This window comes from Ixodes scapularis, unplaced genomic scaffold, assembly GCF_016920785.2.
Source record: "Ixodes scapularis isolate PalLabHiFi unplaced genomic scaffold, ASM1692078v2 PGA_scaffold4__175_contigs__length_147842914, whole genome shotgun sequence".
NCBI lineage: Eukaryota > Metazoa > Arthropoda > Arachnida > Ixodida > Ixodidae > Ixodes > Ixodes scapularis.
Genome location: NW_024609879.1, coordinates 88433845 through 88454327, shown reverse-complemented (window position 1 = coordinate 88454327; position 20483 = coordinate 88433845). Strand labels below are relative to the sequence as shown.

The 20483-nt window shown below is 44.2% G+C and overlaps 1 protein-coding gene across 2 annotated transcripts in view; it reads left to right on the top strand.

The window, feature by feature from the left end:
• Window positions 1–19662, top strand: part of LOC8032003 (JNK-interacting protein 1) — a 47992-nt gene extending 28330 nt beyond the window's left edge. The window contains exons 9-13 of one of the 2 annotated variants that reach the window (XM_042293258.1): window positions 432–535; window positions 1709–1813; window positions 4431–4510; window positions 9254–9352; window positions 16106–19662. In XM_042293258.1, coding sequence (XP_042149192.1) covers window positions 432–535; window positions 1709–1813; window positions 4431–4510; window positions 9254–9352; window positions 16106–16178 — 461 coding nt within the window. In that variant the 3' untranslated portion in view covers window positions 16179–19662. Of the gene's footprint in view, window positions 1–431; window positions 536–1708; window positions 1814–4430; window positions 4515–9253; window positions 9353–16105 lie in introns of those variants that run through there. The other variant, XM_042293259.1, reaches the window with a different exon arrangement.
• The last annotated feature ends 821 nt before the right edge of the window (window positions 19663–20483 follow it).

Sequence of the window (20483 nt, the reverse complement as noted above, 5' to 3'; positions counted from 1 at the left end):
AATATGTAGGGATTTGGTTTTTCAAGATGGTTCATTATGAGAGATGTGATGGATTTTGTGGATGACAGATTATGCTATTGATGATTTCTGTATGATACAAGCTTGTTTGTGCGTTAACAAAGCAGGCATCTTTCAAGATGTGCCATGCATGAGAATATTTTGCGCGCGGACGATGCACTGGGGACTATTTGAGGAAAACTTTTCTTTTGCGGAAATTTTCCCCCGTGGACTATATGCCAGATGCGGACTATAATCTGGAAAAATACATTACACACGGTACGGTGCTCATTCATCGGCACGTGTGAATCGAATTCTGATTCCTTGGCTCTGGGGTATGAGGTTGACTTCCCCACTTGGCTACATGTAACCTTGTTGCGGGAAGGAAGCTTTCTTTCTTTCGTCAAGCTGAATATGTTTTTCCGCTCTTGCAGAGGGTCAGCAGCCCCATAAGGAACGTTACCTGCTGGACTTCTTGGGCTCTGTGGAGGTGTCCTGTCACAAGGGGAGTGAAGTGTTCTGCCAGGCCATTCGCAAGGTTCGTTGTTCTCCTAGTGTGTGTTTTTGGCTTGCTAAAATCAGCCTGATTTACAACATTTTTGTTTCCTTTGGGATAAGAGAGCATGGTATTATACAAAAGTCAGCGATAGACACGCCAGCACTCCCTACGAACTGCCACGATACGGGAACCGATATCGCAGACCCGGCACAGTTGCGTTTCGCGGTGCTATTTCTTGGCTAAGAACGTTGTCGCCTGTGATTTCGTCTATAATTTTTTTTGTGCCTAACAACAATTGTGAACTCTTGACAGTTCGTTCTTGTGACAGTTGATACTCGCGGCGGCAGTGTGTGTGCACGCCAGAAATCGATATCCGTAATAAAAAAGGGGCGCACAGATCGTTATAAGTGGTATATCGTAATATGTGATATTGTTATAAGAGGATAGCACTGTGGTACTGTTTCCTAAAACACCTCGAATGTAGTGCAGGTACGTCAGTGTGTGATAACACAGATTCGGTTTTGCGTTATCAATTTTTTGTGCTCGCAACTGCTACAACAAAGGTACCTCATTACGAAAAATTTCGCCGGTGCCCCGGACTTCATTATAGAGGCGTTTGGCTGTAGTAGTGATTGCCAGCACGCACCGCCGAGAATAGTGGTGGAAAATAAGAGTGTTGACAACAAAGAAGATGCACTGGTAAATGGGGAATCTTCAAAACTTTGCTTGTTGTGCAGTTCTTTGTTTTTGCATATGCTTACCACATTTTTTGCTATGCTGCATCATGGTAAGACAAAGTGTACTTAATCCTGTTAGATGCTTGGTCAGCATTTCTCTCAAATCTATATTTAGTTTCACTTTAAGATAGATCGCAGATAACATGCTACGAACCATCGAAACCAATCCCAATGCCGTGTGTGTGTCACATGACCTTCAGGAGGGCACAGCATGACACAGAACGCGTATGTGGTATGTTCACAGTGTCGGATTGGCTGGGATGGCTTGTAGCGTCTGCTGCGGTCCATCGTATGGTGGAACAGAGTACCTATTGACAGTTTGGAACCCGAGCACATTCATTTTCTTGGAAGTTATCTGGCTTCGAAAGTTCTCACAGTGAATGCACCGGAACCTGATTGCAACTGGTGTGAGCCTCTTTGGTGGATATGACTAAGTAGATCCCGTTTGTGCAGTAATGGCTCCATTTTGCCGCAGGTTGCCAAGGCGATTGCTTCTGAAGTTGGAGTGCACGGATCTCATCCCTGCGTCCTGGAGATCACGGACCAGGGACTCAGGATGGTGGACCGGGGCCGGCCATCGGTGAGATCTTTTGTGGTTTGTTTCTTCACAGATAATGCTCTTTGGGCTGCGTGTTGCCATCTACAATTGATAAACAAATGGCCTGACCAATATTGGGCAGACCTGTATGTTATGCAGTGAGCCATTGTTATAGCCATTGACAAAACCTTGTGATAAGAAAAAAAATAAAGCATGAAGCTAGTAATGAAGAACTTACCGTATTTACTCGAATCTAGGCCGATAGTTTTTCCAAAAAAATTAAATCCGAAACTAGGGGGTCGGCCTAGATATGAGGATCCGGCTCCGCCATGACCGCGGGACGCCATCACCGCGGGACGCCATCTTGTCTACATCGCTTCGGGAAGATAAGCTGTGTACCACGGAACGCATGGAACGTTTGTCTCTACTCGACGCTATGGCATTGACCAGTCGATGCCACTACTTCGTGGCTCTTAAGAGAAAGGTTGTCTTGGCTGCTGAACACTCGTCCAACCTGCAAGCCCAGCGTGACTTCGGCATGGACGAAAAAAAATGTGCGTCGCTGGAGAAAGCAGCGTGGTCAGCTCTTTGCATGTGCGGCATCAAGAATGGCGTTCTCAGGACCGCGGAAGGGAAGGCACCACGAGCTGGATCGCGGCCGCATGGGATGACATCCCGGCGGAACTGGTAGTAAAGTCGTTCCGAAAGTGTTGCATCTCGAATGCCCTGGACGGTACGGATGACCACGCGTTGTGGGAAGTGGACAGTGACAAAGATACCAGTGAGGATGACGAATGATCAGAAAAAATGCGGACATTAACCGTGAGCATACCGTCGGATTCGTGACCGAAATAGTGCTGTACATTGCAGATAAATTCCGTTTTGTGTTTAATTTATGGTGTTTTTCCTATACTTTTTGGTCGGCCTAGAATCGAGAATTTTTTTTTTATTTTTGGGCCCTGCCGTTTTTGCGGGGTTGGCCTAGAATCGATGCCGGCTTAGAATCGAGTAAATACGGTATATGTGGAAAGCCTTAGAAGGGCAGTCAGTTCACTAAGAGACTTGGCAGTGTGTCACTGAGCTAAATATTTTGTGAGGTGTTGACTTCCACGCTAGGGCTCTCCAGGAGCATTTAACAAAACTGCTGCAAGTAGTCGTATTATTAGTAGAGTCAAACCCGTTTATACAGAACTCGCGGAAAAACATGGAGAAGTTTGATAAAGCATGTAATTCAATATTGAAGGTCTAAAGGAGCACTGACAGCCCAAAGGTCACATTTTTGTTTTTGCTGTCTAAAACAATGCAAGTTGTGGTCGACACACAAAACAAATACTACAACGCAAAAAGAAATGTTCACGTGTGCGGGTATTCATTTTTGGTTTTTTTATCCCCCTCTTTCCAAATCTTTCGACTTCCTCAACCTCAGCCTTGAGTATATGTTGGGCGCTAGGTGCACATGGCCTTTTCTCCTTTTTGGCCCGAATTTGAGCCCTATTCTTTAAAATTGTGCTTAGAGTGCTTCTTGGAATCTGGTATGCTGCAATGACATCTGATTTCTTCTCTTCTTGCTCAATGGCACTAATGATCTTCGGTTTCTCTGCAAATGAGAGTTTCTGTCGTTTCACGTTAGCCCTCACATAGAACAAGGGTGATAAGCAACAAACAAATATGGCAAAACTGCTGCTACGATCATTGGGAAGCGACTGCTTCTGAATTCTGAAGTGCAAACGCTTCAAAGCCCGTCCGGAAAGAAGGTGACGAAGAGGAGAGTATATGGTTGGCTGTTTGGTGAACGTTGCTACGTCATGAGAAATCTGCTATTCCTTTGCCACTTCTCTTCTTTTTTTTTTTTTTTTACACGATTAACCTTTTTTATATGACGAGCGGCAGGAGAGCTTGTGTTGATGGAAAGCCAACTTCCAGAACTGTTTGGCTCCACCCGAAGCTCTATTTATAGGGTATCACTGTTATTTTCATCCGGTGTAGCCATTCTCTTTGCTGTGCATTTTCATTGCACTTTTGCTGTGGGAAATTGTTCTATAAGGGATAATTCTAAATAACTGGGTTTGATATAGTCGGGTTTGACTGTAGTACATTTCTTTTGCAAGTAATCTCAAGCGATTGTAAGAGCTACTTTATTGCTTTTATTAGCTGATGAAATTATACTTGCCATTGTTGCCTTGAGACTTACGGGGACCATCGAGATCTTTCTGCCTGCTACAATGACGGTTTACATATGTCTATACTTTTTAAACAATTGCTTTTTCCCATGCATCTAGATGAGAAAAAGGAATGAGAAACATATCAAAGCAGCAAGAATTCACTATACAAACATCTCCACTTTTTGCATTAATTTCGTTACGGAGCTGACATACTGGTCACGTGACATAGCTAATCAATCAGAAGATGAACGTCCACAGTCAAAATAACTAGTAAGCTATTTCTGGTATTTAATCATTGCTTTTAAGATATGCTTGACCTACAGTAATTTAATTTGTAATAACCATTTTTGGCCATATGGACACGACTGCTGTGGTTCTGTTTGAGGGAAAATATTGGCATTTGTGATCTAAGCTTACGTTACACCATCGGCATTACGACGCTTCGAAATGCCTGGAATATTCATCAGGATAATCTCGTTGTCTCTCTCACATTGCAGCCAAATCATGTGCCAATGCATGACTACTTCTTCAACCTTAAGAATGTTACGTTCTGCGGGTACCACCCCACAGACCACAAGTAAGTGAAGGCCGGTTCGCAAACCTTCTTTTTAAGCCACGACAGTGGACCTGTGCATGAGTATACGAGTTCCCATGTTGTTTTTTTTTTGTCAGTTCCAACATACAGGGGTGTTTTATGTTTTTTTAGCATACATTTCAAGTATTAAAGGGGCACTAAAGTGCTTTTTGAGATCCTCGTTTTATTGTCAAGACTCAAGGTCCTAAAAACCCGAAATTGCATTCATGCACGGCCAGTTTGTATATTAAAAAAAGTTATCAAAGTTCCCAATACTTACCTCTGTCACAGAATGACAGATGGTTCTATTGAACCTTGCTGAATAGGGTCGAACAACAGGCTGCGCTTGTTAGCCTCACTCAAGGGACGGGTTCCCACATGGACGCTTGTTCACGCGGGCACCCATCGCTCGAGAGTGGCTGATAAGCGCTGTCCGTATTCATCAAGGTTCAGTAGCGCTTTCTGCAACAACGGTGTCGGGAACTTTGATAACTTTTTAATATGCGAATTGACTGTTCATGAATGTGATAAGAGGTTTTTAATAGGGTTGTGCGAATATTCGAAATTTCGAATAGTAGTTACGAATAATGCACTATTCGATATTCGCTTCGAGAAGAACTGCACTATTCGCGTTTTTCGAAGTGTTGATTGTGGCGGGTTTGCCCCGTTGAGTGCTCTTCTTACTAAGCACCGGTGCGCTGCGGTGAAACAATACCCGCGGAAGCAAGCTCCGCGGGTGTTGCTTCTCTGCATTACATCAGTGCTCGGTAAGAAGCGAACTCAACGGGGTAACCCGCCCCGTTGATAAATACTTGAAAAAAATATTAATATCATAATTGCGGGCTTAGAAGAAAAGCATACATTCAAAGCGGGATGGTGCACCCGTGCTGCCTGTATTTGAAAATAAATGGAAACATTGTGAATGTGTATATCTACATTGTAGTACACTATGTTAGGCAGAGATGCCCTTACAACCTGCGTTCATTATGCGCGTTTCATTCTTTTTTAACTCGAGTTTAAAGAAAAAATATTTTATAGAGCAAGATTTGTAAGTTCGCTCAATTGGGTATAGTTGGCCATCTTAAAAGGATTCATTTTATGTCAAATCCGTCATTTACTTGCCATCCCAAGACAACAGATGTTCTGAGGTCACAGTTTATAAATATAGATAGAGTAAACTTAGCTTATAAATGAACAAGTAGAACAACCTTCACAGGTTTAGCTGGGTTTTCGTCTAAGCATCATGCAATGATAGGGAAAGCACCTAGAAAAGCGCCAAAAAACAGAAGGACGAGGAAGTAGACAGACAAAGCGCTCTGTCTACTTCCTCGTCCTTGTGTTTTTTTAGTGCTTTTAGGTGATTATGAACCAGCTGGCCCAAATTGCTACCTTAGTGGTAGCGAAAGGTGTGGAAAGACTATTCGATATTGTAATCGAAAATATTCGGCCAAAACCACTATTCGCTTCGAATTCGCTTCGAACTCAAAATTCACTATTCGCACAAGACTAGTTCTTAAGATGCTTAGAGCTGATAGTTTGAGTTATGGCCATAAAACGAGGATCTCAAAACTCATTTTAGTGCCCCTCCCTTTAAGAGTACCCTTGAAAAAACAAAATGCCATAAGACAGGGTCAGTGATGGCCTGCATACTTTCGAGTTTGACAAAAACAGTCCGTCTAATATCTGTTGGTGGTGAGTATACGGAATCAATCAAAAATATAAGAAACTATTAGAAGGATATGTTTATCGAACTTGAATGTGTTGTGAGAGGCCCCTCGTAAAGGGTGACTTTCCAAATATATATATTTAAATACTGTCAAGACCGGTTATAATGAAGTCAATGGGAACCTGAAATCACTTCACTATATCTGCTTCTTCGTTATACCTGGACTCCTAAAAGTAACACGCTGAAAAAAAAAATGACCGCATCTCCACGTGATGAATGATGTTGATTGGGGCGAAGCTCTGGTGGTGCTGATGATACTGATTTTGTTCATAGGTGGTGCTGATGGTGCTGATTTTTTTTATTGCTCATAAGTAGTGCTGAGTTCCGGGTTGCATTGGTACGGAATGTGTGGTATGGAACATGGTTATATACGCATTTGAGCATTTGACCGCAGTGCCCTCTCGTCTATGAACGTTGAGCCAATGCATGCAAAGTTTAACGCGATTATATACGCATTTGACCGCAGCGCCCTCTCCTGTATAGACAATGAACGGCTACATGCAACGTTTCATCCATGACATCCCCAGCTCTTGAGTTACTACCACATCTCAGAGCCCCCTACTCGTCCCGCAGTCGTGGCCGAGTGGTTAAGGCGATGGACTAGAAATCCATTGGGCACAGGTTTGAATCCTGCACAGGTTTGAATCCTGTCGACTGTGCAAACATTTTTTCTTTTTTTAAAAAGACAGATGGGATGGCAATCAATGTGAGCGCGGACGCCGGACGGACAAATCTAGACCCTAAGGAGCTTCGCCCCTAAAACACGGGTGTGTCACGGGTGCATGTTTATCGTGCCCGCAGAAAGCAGTCGAGGCTTCCATGCACGAGTTCTGCGCTAGATCAAAGCAGCTTGTCACCAACTGCAAGAAGCTCCAATCGTGAAAAGATCCTGGAGCCATATACTTAAGACCGTGTCGACAGCTGCAGCGGCTGCCGCGGAGGACGCCAGCGGTGGACGGCATTCTTTACGTTTATGCGCACTTGTCGAGTATGGCACGCTTTCGTTTCAAGGAGATTCCCTTCGTCTTACCCGTCGAGGTGCCGGCAGTGCCGGGACTCTTTGTCGTTGAGTGGCGATGATTCGCCGAATCGGTGCTTGAGCGAAGTTAGACTTTCGTGCAAGAGCGACCACACCGACCAGTGACGGTATGCTGAGATAAGCTGCGGCCAAAAGGTTTCCCAGATCTCTTTTGTTGACCCAATATCTGCTATGTCACCAAAAACTTACCTTTTGGCTGGTGCATATCAATTCTTTCATTTAAAAAAAGTTTACCTTGGGGGCTTAGGTAGGACGATCACCAAGGGCAGATTTAGAGTGGGGCCCCACTCTAAATCTGCCCCTGGCGACCAGAAGCTATTTTTGTGGTTGTGAAACGGTGGAAAGCATTCATCACAAGCATACCATCCATACTCTGTTTCCTGTGCCGTTTATGGCAGCTCTTTGTGCTGCTTTGTGCTGCCTTGGAGTTTCCTTCACCCTCAGATTGCGAAATACATTTGAAACAGGGTCACATTCCCTGAGAGAAACGGCATTCAACTATTGCCGATTGGACTTGACCTGTCAGTTTTTCATGCGCAGGTATATTGAGCCAATAAAATAATAAGAGGTAATTACGGTTACGAGCATGGAGCCTAAGTTGTTCTGCCTTGTTAATGGAAGGAAGAGACTACAGCTGGCCTGCCTGCACTGGTCATTTTGTATTTTATTTGTTTGTTATTATTCCACTTGGGAGCCAGTTGCCCCAGTTTGCTATGGCTAGGAACATAGGGTGCCTCCAGAGCATCTCTGATTGGATACATTCCGTTTCGGTGAAGTCATTAGGCAGATAGATGACGCTGAAAGACAAAGCTGGGTAGTGTGGTGGCTAGCGTACCTCACCGGTAATGAAGAGATCTGGAGTCTGACTGGTCAACCCTGTCAAATACCCTGTTTTTCTGCGGCTTTGTAAAGTACCCCCCGTTCAGTCGGCGTGGTCCGTTCATCGGCACATTTCGACTATTTCCTCTTTATAGACCAGGCAGTGAAAATGATCCGTAATATGTATCTAGGAATGAAGCTGGGGAGACAGATCATGTGCAGCATGTCTTCAGGGGCTTAAGAAAAGCTAATTCACATTTTGTGTTTTGCAACTTTATCCATAAGATTTTATTAGGCCCGCTTCAGACGGGGCAATTTCGCCCAGCAACTTGACGTCGCAACACCAGCAACACGGGCCGGCGTGTTCACACGCAGCAACCGAATTGCTAGGACTTGTTATCATCATCATGAAATTTGATTTTTTTTGCACTTTTTAGACGCACAGCTACGCGCTAAAAACATGTTTTCATATCTTTGATTGGCATTGGGAATACTAACTCATCTTTCTGTAAAGGCTTATTTCCAAAACCAATTCATTTCAAACCAGAACTAAGTCTTTAGCTGTCATCATCACCACCACGAGGTGTCACATGAAAATATTGCGTCCCTGATTGGCTGCTGCTGCTTCGAACGTCTCCGAGTTGTTCGAGTTGCTCGTCCGTTTCGAGTCGGACCCGATCTCAGCAATTCGTATTGACCTAGGGAAAGCTAAGGAACAACCCGCCAGCGACTCCGAAATTGCTCGAAAAGTTGCCCCGTTTGAAGCGGGCCTTAGGATGATCTTAGGATTACCCGTAGAAAAAGAAAAATATTTCTTAATCCATAGTGTGCAAATAGCTACTGCTTGCTGTGGTTGCGAGGTCTCAAAAACGTTTGTTTTCAAAAATGCCATCTGCACTGCAGTTCAAGCAATCGAGGCATCTCGCTCAACGTTGCTGGACGGATAGTATTTTTAGGCAAGAAAAGGGCCCTCTGTCTTGCCATTTGCTAGTCTTCCCCGATAGATCGCCACAATTGGTCATCTATGGCAATACAGACGCACCGTCCTCATTTCTATAAAGCTAAAAAAATATCTGAGCAAATACAATGTGCTGGCAATGAACTACCAGCAGTCTTGTGTGTTCCACTGGAATGTCGTTTTTGTGTTTTTTTTACCACGCAGGTATTTTGGGTTTATCACCAAGCATCCCTTGCGGGAACGGTTCGCTTGTCACGTGTTCAGGGCCGAAGGATCGACGAGGGAAGTTGCCGAGGCTGTAGGGTGAGTCGACGCTCTTTGCAGTCTTCACCATGAGCGTCACATGCCGTAATTAGGGCTCCGCGTTTTATGAGTTTAAATATCGTAAAAATCTAAGGGCATTTTTTGGAGTGTATATTTCGCCGCGACTTTGGGATTCGTTGGAGTTCATTTTTTGTAGATTCCCGACTCTCCAAAATTCTGAGTTTAATTTTGCTATGTTCCCAATTTTCCAGAATTTAATGTGAAGAAGTAATACCCAAACACAAAGATACCCTAAACTCACCTGTATCGGATGATATTTCTTTGGCAGTGACTATTTCGACATCCAAGCTGAACAGGGTTTCAAGTATTATTTTGACGTTCGTGACGCCACTTCCTAAAGACGGGAAAATATTTTCTAAATACTGTTAATATCCCCCATCAAAATATTTTTTTTAATTATTATTTTGACATTTCAAACTTTTCAAACAAACGTTTCAAACACATTCTCAATATATGTTTAAAAAAAAAATATATATATATATATATAAGCTTGCTTCCAGGCAGCATCACGGTTCAATACGCATTTTCAGTAAACAAATGTCATGTAACCTTTTAAGTGATGGGGTATGTAAAAAAAACTTCTCAATGTACATCAGCTAAAGGTCGCACATTAGAGATCTATGCGGCCTCAAGCTAGCCCGAAAGCCCAACCCAACAGTCTGGTCGGGATGGGGGAAAGTGTTGAGATACGGGAAAAGGGGGTTAATGTCCATGCATACTATTATTCACCCTAATAGGGGAAAAGACTCGCATGAACAAAGGGATGAGAGATTAAAAGTGGGATAGGGTATCAAAGCGGAATCACAAGTTCAAAGTTCCAGGCGGATTTAAAGGTTGGGAAAGGAGAGGGGAGAGGGGGAAAGGGGGGTGGAGTGGGTGACGGGCGCGATAGGAGTGTGAGGGGAAGACATGCAGGGGTCACAGGCGCTCGGCAAGCTCTGTCTGGTGGAGAAACTCTAGCACGGCACGGAAAATGCTCCAGGCTTGCTGCCGGCTACCAGTGGGAAAAAGGAGACACGTGGTTGTAGCCGTTTGTCCTCCTGGTCGGGCTCAACCCAATATACAAAAGTACTATTTTTTTTTTTTTTTTTGTATGAAGAACAGGTAATTTATTTTTGAGTAATTTCTTTTTTTTTTTTTTAATTTAATGAGAGAAGTCTAGTTTACAAGTGCACTTAACTATATAGTATTAATTCATTCCTTCATAAACATAATTACCCCAGACCTTTCCCTCTTGCTACACCGCAAATCCATCATTTACACTGCTTTACAAGCAGTCCTTGAAACATTAATGGTCAAGAACCACTATTCTAGGACGCAGTTATCAACATCAATGACTCCGTGCCACCAGGCATCGCGTGTGTGTTGAAAACAGCCGGTGCGCACACTCCCTTGCAGTACACGCAGGAGTCGAGTCCTGCGAACTGCAGATAGCGAGCGACCAAGGGATGGGGTTAGACCTGAAAATTCAATGTGCGCATTGCACTCATAAAAATGAGCATGACGTTTGTTGCTATTCTCTTTATGAGCATGTCGCATATTTCAAATGTAATCCTATTCGGAGCTCCGTCCTACCCCATCCCCCATCCATGGGGGCTGAGTTCGACATCGGTAGGTTGGTCCAGGAGGTGTTTGTTTGTTGCAGTGGGTTTGCCGCCCACTGTGGCAGCGCCATGCCCGACAGGATCGCAAACGCTCAAGAAAGTTGCAAATAGACCGGTCACCTCACTATGATGCAGACGTTACAATCTTGATAGCATTTGCGATCGCTTGAGACGTGGGCCTGACCAATTGCAGCAGGAGGCAAACTTGCCGATCAACTTGCCGACGTGGAACTTGGATCCCAGTAGTTTCCCACGCGTACCTCGGGAAAGTATGTACCATTTCGCTTAAGTGTGTTCACTAAATTATTTATGTGCCATTCCAGTGTCTAGGGCTGAACGACAACCAAAAAAATTAACCTGATTATTCGCTATCGATTAATCAGACGCTTATTAAATTAATCAATTGCGTTCACCTCTAGGCATATTATGCAATGCTATAAAAGGACCAAAACATCACATTTTATAGCTGCCTATGTTTATCGCTTTGCATCACTGGCGAAACAAACAGAATTATTTGAAACACGCATCATTGTTCTAGAAACAGCCCGAGTAAATAAAATGGCTGTGCAGACCTTTGAAACAAATGTGTTCAACTTTCGAGGTTGGGAATTCTCGTTCAATATGAACGGTGTCATAAACAAAGGTAGAATTAATAGAAAACACAGTCGACCTCAGGCCAAGTTTGGGCCTGGTTCAGCGTGATTCGGGCCAGGTTTGGGTTGGATTCATGTTGGGTCGGGCTTGGACTTGTGTTTAAAGGGGCACTAACAGGGCGTTTAGGCTCGCCAAGGTTTTTAGTTGTACATGACATATCAGAGCCCAACTACCCAGAACACAATTTGCGACTCGAAATTCGGTTTCTTTCCGCCCGAAAACCGCCGATCAAGAACTGGCCGGTTCGAGTCTCGCTCACTCTCTTTTCCATGGTCACTGGCCATTTTCTAAGGTATCGACGCGACCATCAAATTTAATCAAAGTCGTTGGTCACTGAAGGCACACACTCAATATTAAAAATAGAAAAAAAAAAAATATGAAACCTATTTTTTGTGGCTTCTAAAAAACTGCAAATACGTTGATTGAAAAAAAAAAAAAAAAAGTTGCACAGAGAACCGGAAGCATTCTGTGCGTGCGTCGTTTCGCGTACCATGGGACTCGCGGGGACGGCGATGGCAGCGGACGACGAGCGTGGTACCTCTACTTCAGAACTGTCATTTGTGGTACCGGCGAATTCTGTCTGCCTTTAAAAGAGAAATTTGGGACTGATCAAAAGAATTGGTATTCATCCCGTGCGACATGCCCGACCACCAAGCCGATTTGCACGAAGACGTCGCCGAGCCGTCGCTCTCTTCTCGTGGCTGAAGACATCGCTCGCCCTAACGTCAAGCACGACGTGTCCATTTCGAGTTGAATATGCACGCGTACGATTTCTTTACTAGGTGAGAATGTCGCCAATGCATGGTGCTTCCCGACTTCGACCCAGGAGTGGTTTTGCTGGAGGAAATTCGGCAGCAAACTTTCCAACTTACAATTTTCCGCCTGAATTATTACTAAGGAAAGAAATCCCCCAGTAAAGAGATGCCCCAGTAGCTCAGTGGGAAAGACGTCCACTTCACACGCGGTAGGACCGAGTTCGATCCCCAGTGAAAGTTCTTTTTTTTTTTTTTTTTTTCCAAACATTTTTTGATGTTTACTTTTTTTTTTACAATTATCATTGAAGAAACAAACAAAAAAATAAACAAATGTTGTGGACGACACGTTGCTGAATTAAATGGTATGGGATTTCCTTTTTGACACCTGCGAACTCAGTGTAATCACTTTCCACAAAATGCGAGAAGCATATAAATCAGGTAGCGTCCACTTTCCGAGGTTCTACACGAATTACAGCCAGCCATTGGTCCCGATCCCGTTGATCTTTCGGAAACTCTTTCGCACAATGCCACTTTTTTTCGGACGGAGGACATGTGAGCCAGCTCTTCACGCAACATCTTGGGTGTATTCTTTTCGGAGCCGATCATGGAAATTCACCACGGGCACTCACTACTCATCTCCGACTCCTCAATGTAGAAAACAACTCATCTTGGAGTACAGAACAGTGAGCGGAACAAACATAACTGCAAAAGAATCGCACGGCAAACAATTCCTGCTACGCCGCATGTCGTTTGTTACGCAAAGAAGAAGAAAAAAAAAACAAAAAAAAAACTGCACGGTTGGGTGTAGCCATGTGACTTTTGCCACTCACTCTCTTCTCTCCACTTCTCCGACCTCCGTGCCTGAGTTTCGGTTTCGAGCAGTTGCGTCTTTTGGCTTTATTAAAAAAATATGCTGCTCTGTTGCAAAATATTAATTGGGTAGTCCTCCGACATCATAATAAAGCGCTTAACAAAAAATGAAAAAAAAAAAAAAAAAAAAAATATTTGGGGGGGTGTCAGTGTCTCTTTAAAAAGCTGGTTCGAGCCAAGGCCTTATTGGGCCGGGCCGGGTCGGGCCTAAAATTCCGGCTCGATCTCATCTCTACCGCACGTAATGTTAGTGTGGTTGTACTAAACATTACGAAATGCAGTACCATTGTTTTTCATGATTTACTTTATGTGTTCTTATAGAAAAACAAGCTAAATCTTGTGTCGAAAGATTTCTTGTTTATTGGACGACGTTTGCTGTCAGAAAATGTGCGTATCTCATACAACCGCGGCGCATACTGCAATAGGGGAAATTTTTTGCTCAGTGTGTTATAATCTTGCTTTGTTGTTCATTTGCACCGGTCAAGAAACACCAAGAAGGCAGTGTTTGCATCCACAACATTTTATTTAACATCCCGATCGTTTAGTAGTAAAGCCGCTCGTTAAACACGACAAAAAAAGAAAATCTAAATTAAACAACAAATTTATTACCCCAGTTAAAAACAGGACAGGAGCCGGAAGCAAGGCAGGACTTTGAAACAATACGAAGATGCGCTCGTACGGTGGTGGAGGCGTGGAGTAACAAAAAGCATTTCATTTCATTCATTTCATTTATTAATACCTGAAAGGCACTTCTCCTGAAATGCGTTGCATGAGAGGGGAAGCAAGAGAAATATAAAACAAACATTTAGAAACAAACAAGAGAGCTCCCAAAATAAAACTAGATAGTGAGGTTTGCCGAATAATGGCTAGGGTTAATTCAGATCAGGAGACATATCATAGAAACAAATATAAGAAACTAAAAAAAATGGTAATAAATAACTATTAGAATAAACAGTCAAACTAACCGAGAACACTTTTAAGATATGCCTTGTAAAGATTGCGAAATTTAGTTTGATTATTTTCAAGTACATTAGCCTCAGGAAGAGAATTCCAGTTGTTAATGGCTAGAGAGAGCTGAGAATTTTGAAATTTGCTAGTTCTCGCAAATAGAGGGTTTATTTTCAGATTGTGGTCACGACGTAAAGAGATGTGTGATGAAGTTGGCAGTAATGGTTTGGAAATGACGAAGAGGAGTAGCAAATTTTGTTTAGCATGACAAGACGGTAATTTTAGTTCTTTCAGCCTGTGGGCAAAGGTTGAGGTTAGTTTTGAGTGCAATTAGGCTTGATGACCGCGAGTAGTCATGGGATATGAAGCGGGATGCCTTGTTCTGAATTGACTCAAGTTTGTTACTAAGGTAAGCCTCATGCGGCCACCAAATAAAGGAAGCTTAGTCCAATTTAGCCCTGACAAAGGACTTGTAGGCTGTTAGTTTAACACAAAGGGGGATATGGTATAGGTTACATTTAATATATCTGAGATTTACAAGCACTAGACACTACATTGTTAATGTGAGTATTCCAGGTAAGGTCGCCAGAAAATGTTACTCCTTAATATTTGTAGATAGACACTTTTTCGAGAGGCAGAATTTGTAATGTATAATAGTTAAGTATTGCAGGCGTTCATTGGCCAGTGAATGTTAATAGTTTACTCTTCAATACATTGACCTTCATCTGCCATGTGTTACACCAGAGTGAGAACATATTTAAATCCTGTTGTAGTAGTAAAGACTCTTCAGTATTAGTAATACAATGATAAATGACACAGTCATATGTGCAGAGCCTGTTGATGACGTTATATGGAGGGTAGGTCATTAAGATAGATAAGAAATAAAAGCTCTCAGTGTTAAAAACTCTCAGTGTTACGTAGTGCAAGAATTTACATTTACATGCTAACAAGATAGGGAGACATCTCATCCAGCTCGCCTCTTGTAAACATTTTAAGTGAGACATGTGCCAAAGTGACGTGCGGGAGCTTGGAACATCGCTGCCGGGCGGGTCGCGTCCAAAAGGATTAACTGTCAAGCCAATCGAGCACACACACGCCGACTAAAACATTTCTAGTGCCAAGTAGGATTGAAACTTCTTAGGCATGCAACACAGCCACACACGACTCCATCAGCACAACACAATGTGACCGACAACACCATCAGAAACTAAACAGAACGAAACTGACAAAACCATGAAACGGCTGCCACTTCGAAATAATAAAACCACTGTATATATAGTCATAGTCTACAAAGTCCAATAGACAACATGATACCCCACATGTTTTTCGACCCGCATAAATGAGCCACGCGTTGCAGAAAGCTGAAACTTGAATATGACGCTAGTAGTGGCCATGGAATGCGAAAGTTTGAAGACAGGCATGTTACCTCAATAAAAGGATTGAACAAAAAAATTAAATTTCTCTACGAGCCGGCTCAAATCCACCTAGGCCCAACGGTTATCAAACTAAGAAATGACCTGTGCCATTTGTTTCTGTGAAACAAACAAATAAAACGAGATTGTCTTTTTAACTGACAAGTTTGTCAGGGGGCATCACGGCCACGCGAAATTTTCAAGAGTCGATAATAACTTTTGTGTCAGATAAGGAGAAGTTTTGAAACTTTGGTATCTCGTTCTAACCGCCAATTTTGCATACGAGCGGAGACTAAGCATTTGGCGGCGCATAGTTTATTTCTGCGGCGAGAGAAACGCGGTTCTCTTTTCTCTCGTACCCACAGTGTATAGGAAACCTCGGCTTTCTCGGTGTATCGGCAACAAGACAGACGTTACCGGTCATGTCAAGCTCATCCTTGGGAGGGCGAGGGTTAACGGCCGTTTTTCCCTTGCATCCCTTGTGCACAGTCGGGCCTTCCGGAGGTTCTACCAGAAGTTTGTGGAGATGGCGTACCCCGTCGAAGACATCTACATCGAGTGAAGCGGTGCGGGGTCTCCGGACGCACATCCGCCCCCGCTTTGGATCGCCGGCCGTCTTCGAAGAAAGGCTTCCACTTTTTCGTTCCCGTACTCACCGACACGCACGTTCAAAGTGACCACTAGAGCCGCCAAATATGCTCCAGAGCATCGACTCTCCGTCCCCCTCGTGGGCACCGCCATTTTGTTGCCTAATTCAAAAGGGGGACAAACAGACCGATCTCGAGAACCAGTTTCGTTACGCCGCCGCTGCCGGCAGGCGTCCTGGGAATACAGATCCAGTAGGGAGTTTTAGAGTGATGCACGCAATTTCATTGCATGCTAATGTTAAATTTAGCGCTTACATTGGCGCACGTACGCAATTCATGAAATATTTAGAATAGCGTTCCTTCGCCGCGACATAAAAACGAAAGCATCTCGAGCTTGCAACACCACCGAGATACAGTAACAATTTTTATGTCATGCACAAAACACTGTAACTTGAGAAAAAAAAAGAAAAAAAGTTTCTTTGTCCAGAGTGACATTTCAGATTTGTTTAAATGTTACCTTAATATCCGAGAGATAGCCCACCTAATATCAAAAGCAAATCGGGTGAAAAAAAGGAGTAGGCTAACTTTCGGTGTGCGATAAAAAAAGTTAGAAAAACGCTAGCTTTAGATTTTGTGACCTGCGAAACTCGTGATCGCAGGGAGGAGCAATGAACCAAGGACGACTGTTGTTCCCAGTCAGCAATGTTCGCGGTTATCTCCTGCCGTGGCTAAGTAACACCATTTCTGCCGAGGTACCCTTTGCACAATGCCCTGCGGTTTACTAGAAGTGTTCTATCTTTCGGTGTTTTTGGAAAAATAGCAAATCATACCAAAAATGGTATAGTGGGTTATCTTTCAAGGGGTGGGTCATCCCTCAAGATATTATGGTAGGATGCGACACAAGCTGTAGACCGGTCGTGTTCGCTCACAATGCCTCGGCAAGAGAGGTCTCATGTACGGACCTTCGCACACCGTACCTTCGTTAGAAAACATTCGCGCGTCACAAGCTGCAAGTTGCCGGCGATCGTCGCCCACCTTGCTGGGTCTTCCAACTGGTTTGTGACGTTCGCCTCCTGTAAACAACGTCGTCCTGTATTGAAAATCGCAGTCGCACGGATGCTGCTGACGGCAAGCTCACGACAACACAAATCCTTCTTGTGAAAAATCCAGACACACCTTGCGTACGTGCACACTTTCCAAAAAATGGCGTACGCTAAAATAGCGTACGCAAAGTGAAAAATGCAGTTAGCGTTTGGCGCACGCGCAGTGGCGGCAACGCCATTCTTTGCGTGTGCAAAGCCTTTGTGCACGCTATTCTAAAACTCCCCTGTGTCAAGGAAGCTCAGACATCACCATTTTGCTCTCTTGAGAACTGTTAACATTTCTAGAGGACAGAAAGTCATTGAATTCAGTTTAAGTGTCGGATAACTGGCAACAGTGATCTCAAGCAGGGAGACTGCTGAGGTGTCTTTACTTTGAAGTATACCCTCTTTGGCGGCTCTAGTGACCCCCGTTTGCGGCCTTGTTTCCGGAGCAACCCACGAATCATAAAGGTGGCACATAGTGCGTCCAGAAAATGCACACGCACCACCTTGAATGTCTAGCAACCCAAGTGAACTTGCAAGTGGCGACGGAAGTGCAGAGTGGGGCACCAGAAATGTGCGCGTTGCAAGCCGGTTGCCGTTCTGCGGAAAACGATGAGAAATACGAGCTAGCCGGGAGACCGTCAGACGTTACCCGCGTACGAGAGAAATCGCATTTTTAGGAGGCGCCATTTCGTATCTCTCGTCTTAGGCTAATAATTTCTATAATTCTTAATGCACGACGCTTGCCTCACGAATATTTGGCTACGGCTTTCTAAGTCTGCTTGTACGAATTTAACGAGGTACGAGCAATTTCCAGTTTGGACCGGCCCACACTTCGCGATTTCGTGGGTTGTATAATTTCTTTGGGACCTATTCTGTTTTTGTGAATAATGGAGGAACTAAAGAAAATGAGTTGGTGCACGTTTAACATTTGGAAGTGCTGTTCATGTCTACCGATTTTATGCCAACTTTGCGTGGAGTGACTGAAAAACCAGCAGTGGTTTGAGTAAATGCAAAGATAGTCATCTAAGTTTTTAAATGCTATTAAAAGTCGGGGGTGGTTTATTTTATACAAACTCTACTGATAAAATACATTTGGTGTGCCAGCATAATTTATGTAAATAACATATACTAGTAATTTTTATTTTAAGATATCTGTCGGCTAGAGTAGCATCAACTGCCATTACCACCTGTATTGCAAATATCGGTGTAAAGTTTTTTTAATGTTTGCTTTATATGCAGCAACTGCACGTTTACTAGCAAACGTTGGGGTCACAAAAGGTAGGATTGAACCCTTTCCGTGCTATCGATAGCCTCGTTAAACTTTCTGGGTACAATTTTTGGCTAGTTTTTTGTTCGCACTCATTTTTCGTGCCCCCGTCTGCATTTTATGGCCACATAGTGATAGTCTTTGAACTCTAAACCTTAATCTTCACAAGACGTTTTTAAGTCGCTCAAACAGGTACGAGTCATGACAGTGTTCCTTTTGGGCCAAATTCCTTGGAAGCTACGACTTAATTATTCAGCAATCTGGCGTCTACTCCGCCAGATTGCTGAATAGGTTGCTGAATGTTGCTGCTGGTCTCATTGAACTACGGAACTCTCGTTTACACTTCCCCATCTCGCGTCTTAGCATAAAAGAAGCAAAGAAATGTTCGACACAAAGGCGTGCAAACCCGCGCACCAAGGCGAAGTGTCAAAGGCCACAAGATGTACAGTTCGAACGTTTATGACAATTTTTTTCCTTCGGTCACATAGTTTGTATATAACCACCGCCGTCTCGCACGTCTCCGAACGCCAAATCGTTTTGCCTGGCTCGAGAGCGATTCGGCGGGACGTCGGTGTCGTCCCACGAGTTTGTCGGATGTTTGGTCGGTGCCGGCGTCCAAGTGCGTGGAGGGCGGCGTTGTCCGGACGTAGAGCAGCGTTGACTGTAAACAGCTTTCCAAAGATACACGTTCATGTAGCTGCTGCATTACAATCACGCTCGTCGCTGGCCGCAAGTTCGGCGGCCTTTGTAAGATGTTGCCAACGCTTTTGCCAATGGTCTGCCGCACCTGCTGGAGGCGTTCGAAAAAGATGCCCTACCGTTCTCTTCTCGTCAGCGACAACTGCGGCCACAACTGTTTTTCTTGTAGTTGTCGCCGTCGTCGCGCGAACGCCGCAGCTCGTGCATGGGTCAAGATCGTTTGCGGATTGTTTATGAGAGCGGTCGTGTTTCTTGGCAGCATCCCGAGGCACTGGAAGAGCACCCCAATTGTGGGATACTCCTTTGTTTTGTAAAAGCAACGCTTGTCGTTTCAACTAGTCGCAGTCGTTTTGTTACGCATTTATACCGCGCTCACTTTTTTGGTGAATGAAAGGAGAGAATTTTTGGAGGGGGGGGGGGGGGAGAGGGAGGGGGGATGTGGGATGTGGAGGGGGGATGGGGGATGTGGGATGTGGAGGGGGGATGGGGATAGACGACCCTTGGGCTTGACTTTTTTTTTTTTTTAGGCGACATTTGTCCTATACTTTGTTCCACCTTCAGTCTGAGCGCAGTGGACGCCACAGGCCATCCCAGCCGATCCAGCGCCGGGAGAAAATCGCGTGACCTGCCGGTTGGGCAGAGGGACACAGGGAGCTCAAGGTCACATGACACTCTCTCCACGCTGGATTGGCTGGGATTACGTCCGCTGCGCTCGGACTGAAGGTGAAACGGAGTATAGCCCTGTTCCTCGAGCCACGTGCACTTCTAGTTTACGCAGAATTAAGGCTGGTTCGTGAGCGACCGTGCTGCGGGCACGTCTGACTGCTTACAAAAAGAGAAAGCATGATGGCACACTGGCAACATCTATTAGGTAGCTCTGGAACATTTCTGATCTGCACATAACTACAGTCGACAAGTTGAGAAGTCCAGTATTGATCTGCTTTGAGCGCGAGTGTTGTGCCCTTGGTAACACTTTGCCGCACGCGAAGCTAAAGCTAATGCAGCGAGGCAACGAGCGCATGCTAAAGGCAGAGCATCAGCACTTTTTATTATTTTGTTTTTTTTACCTGCTGTTGACTGTGGGCTGAAGGTTTTGCAGTATTTGCGAGATCGCATTTATGCGCTATCGACAAGGAACAGTCTCTCGCAACATTGTCAGAATTATCCCTAGCCCGTCGTGAAAAACGACACGCGAAAAATTGGGAAATACGAGCACGTCTTGTTAA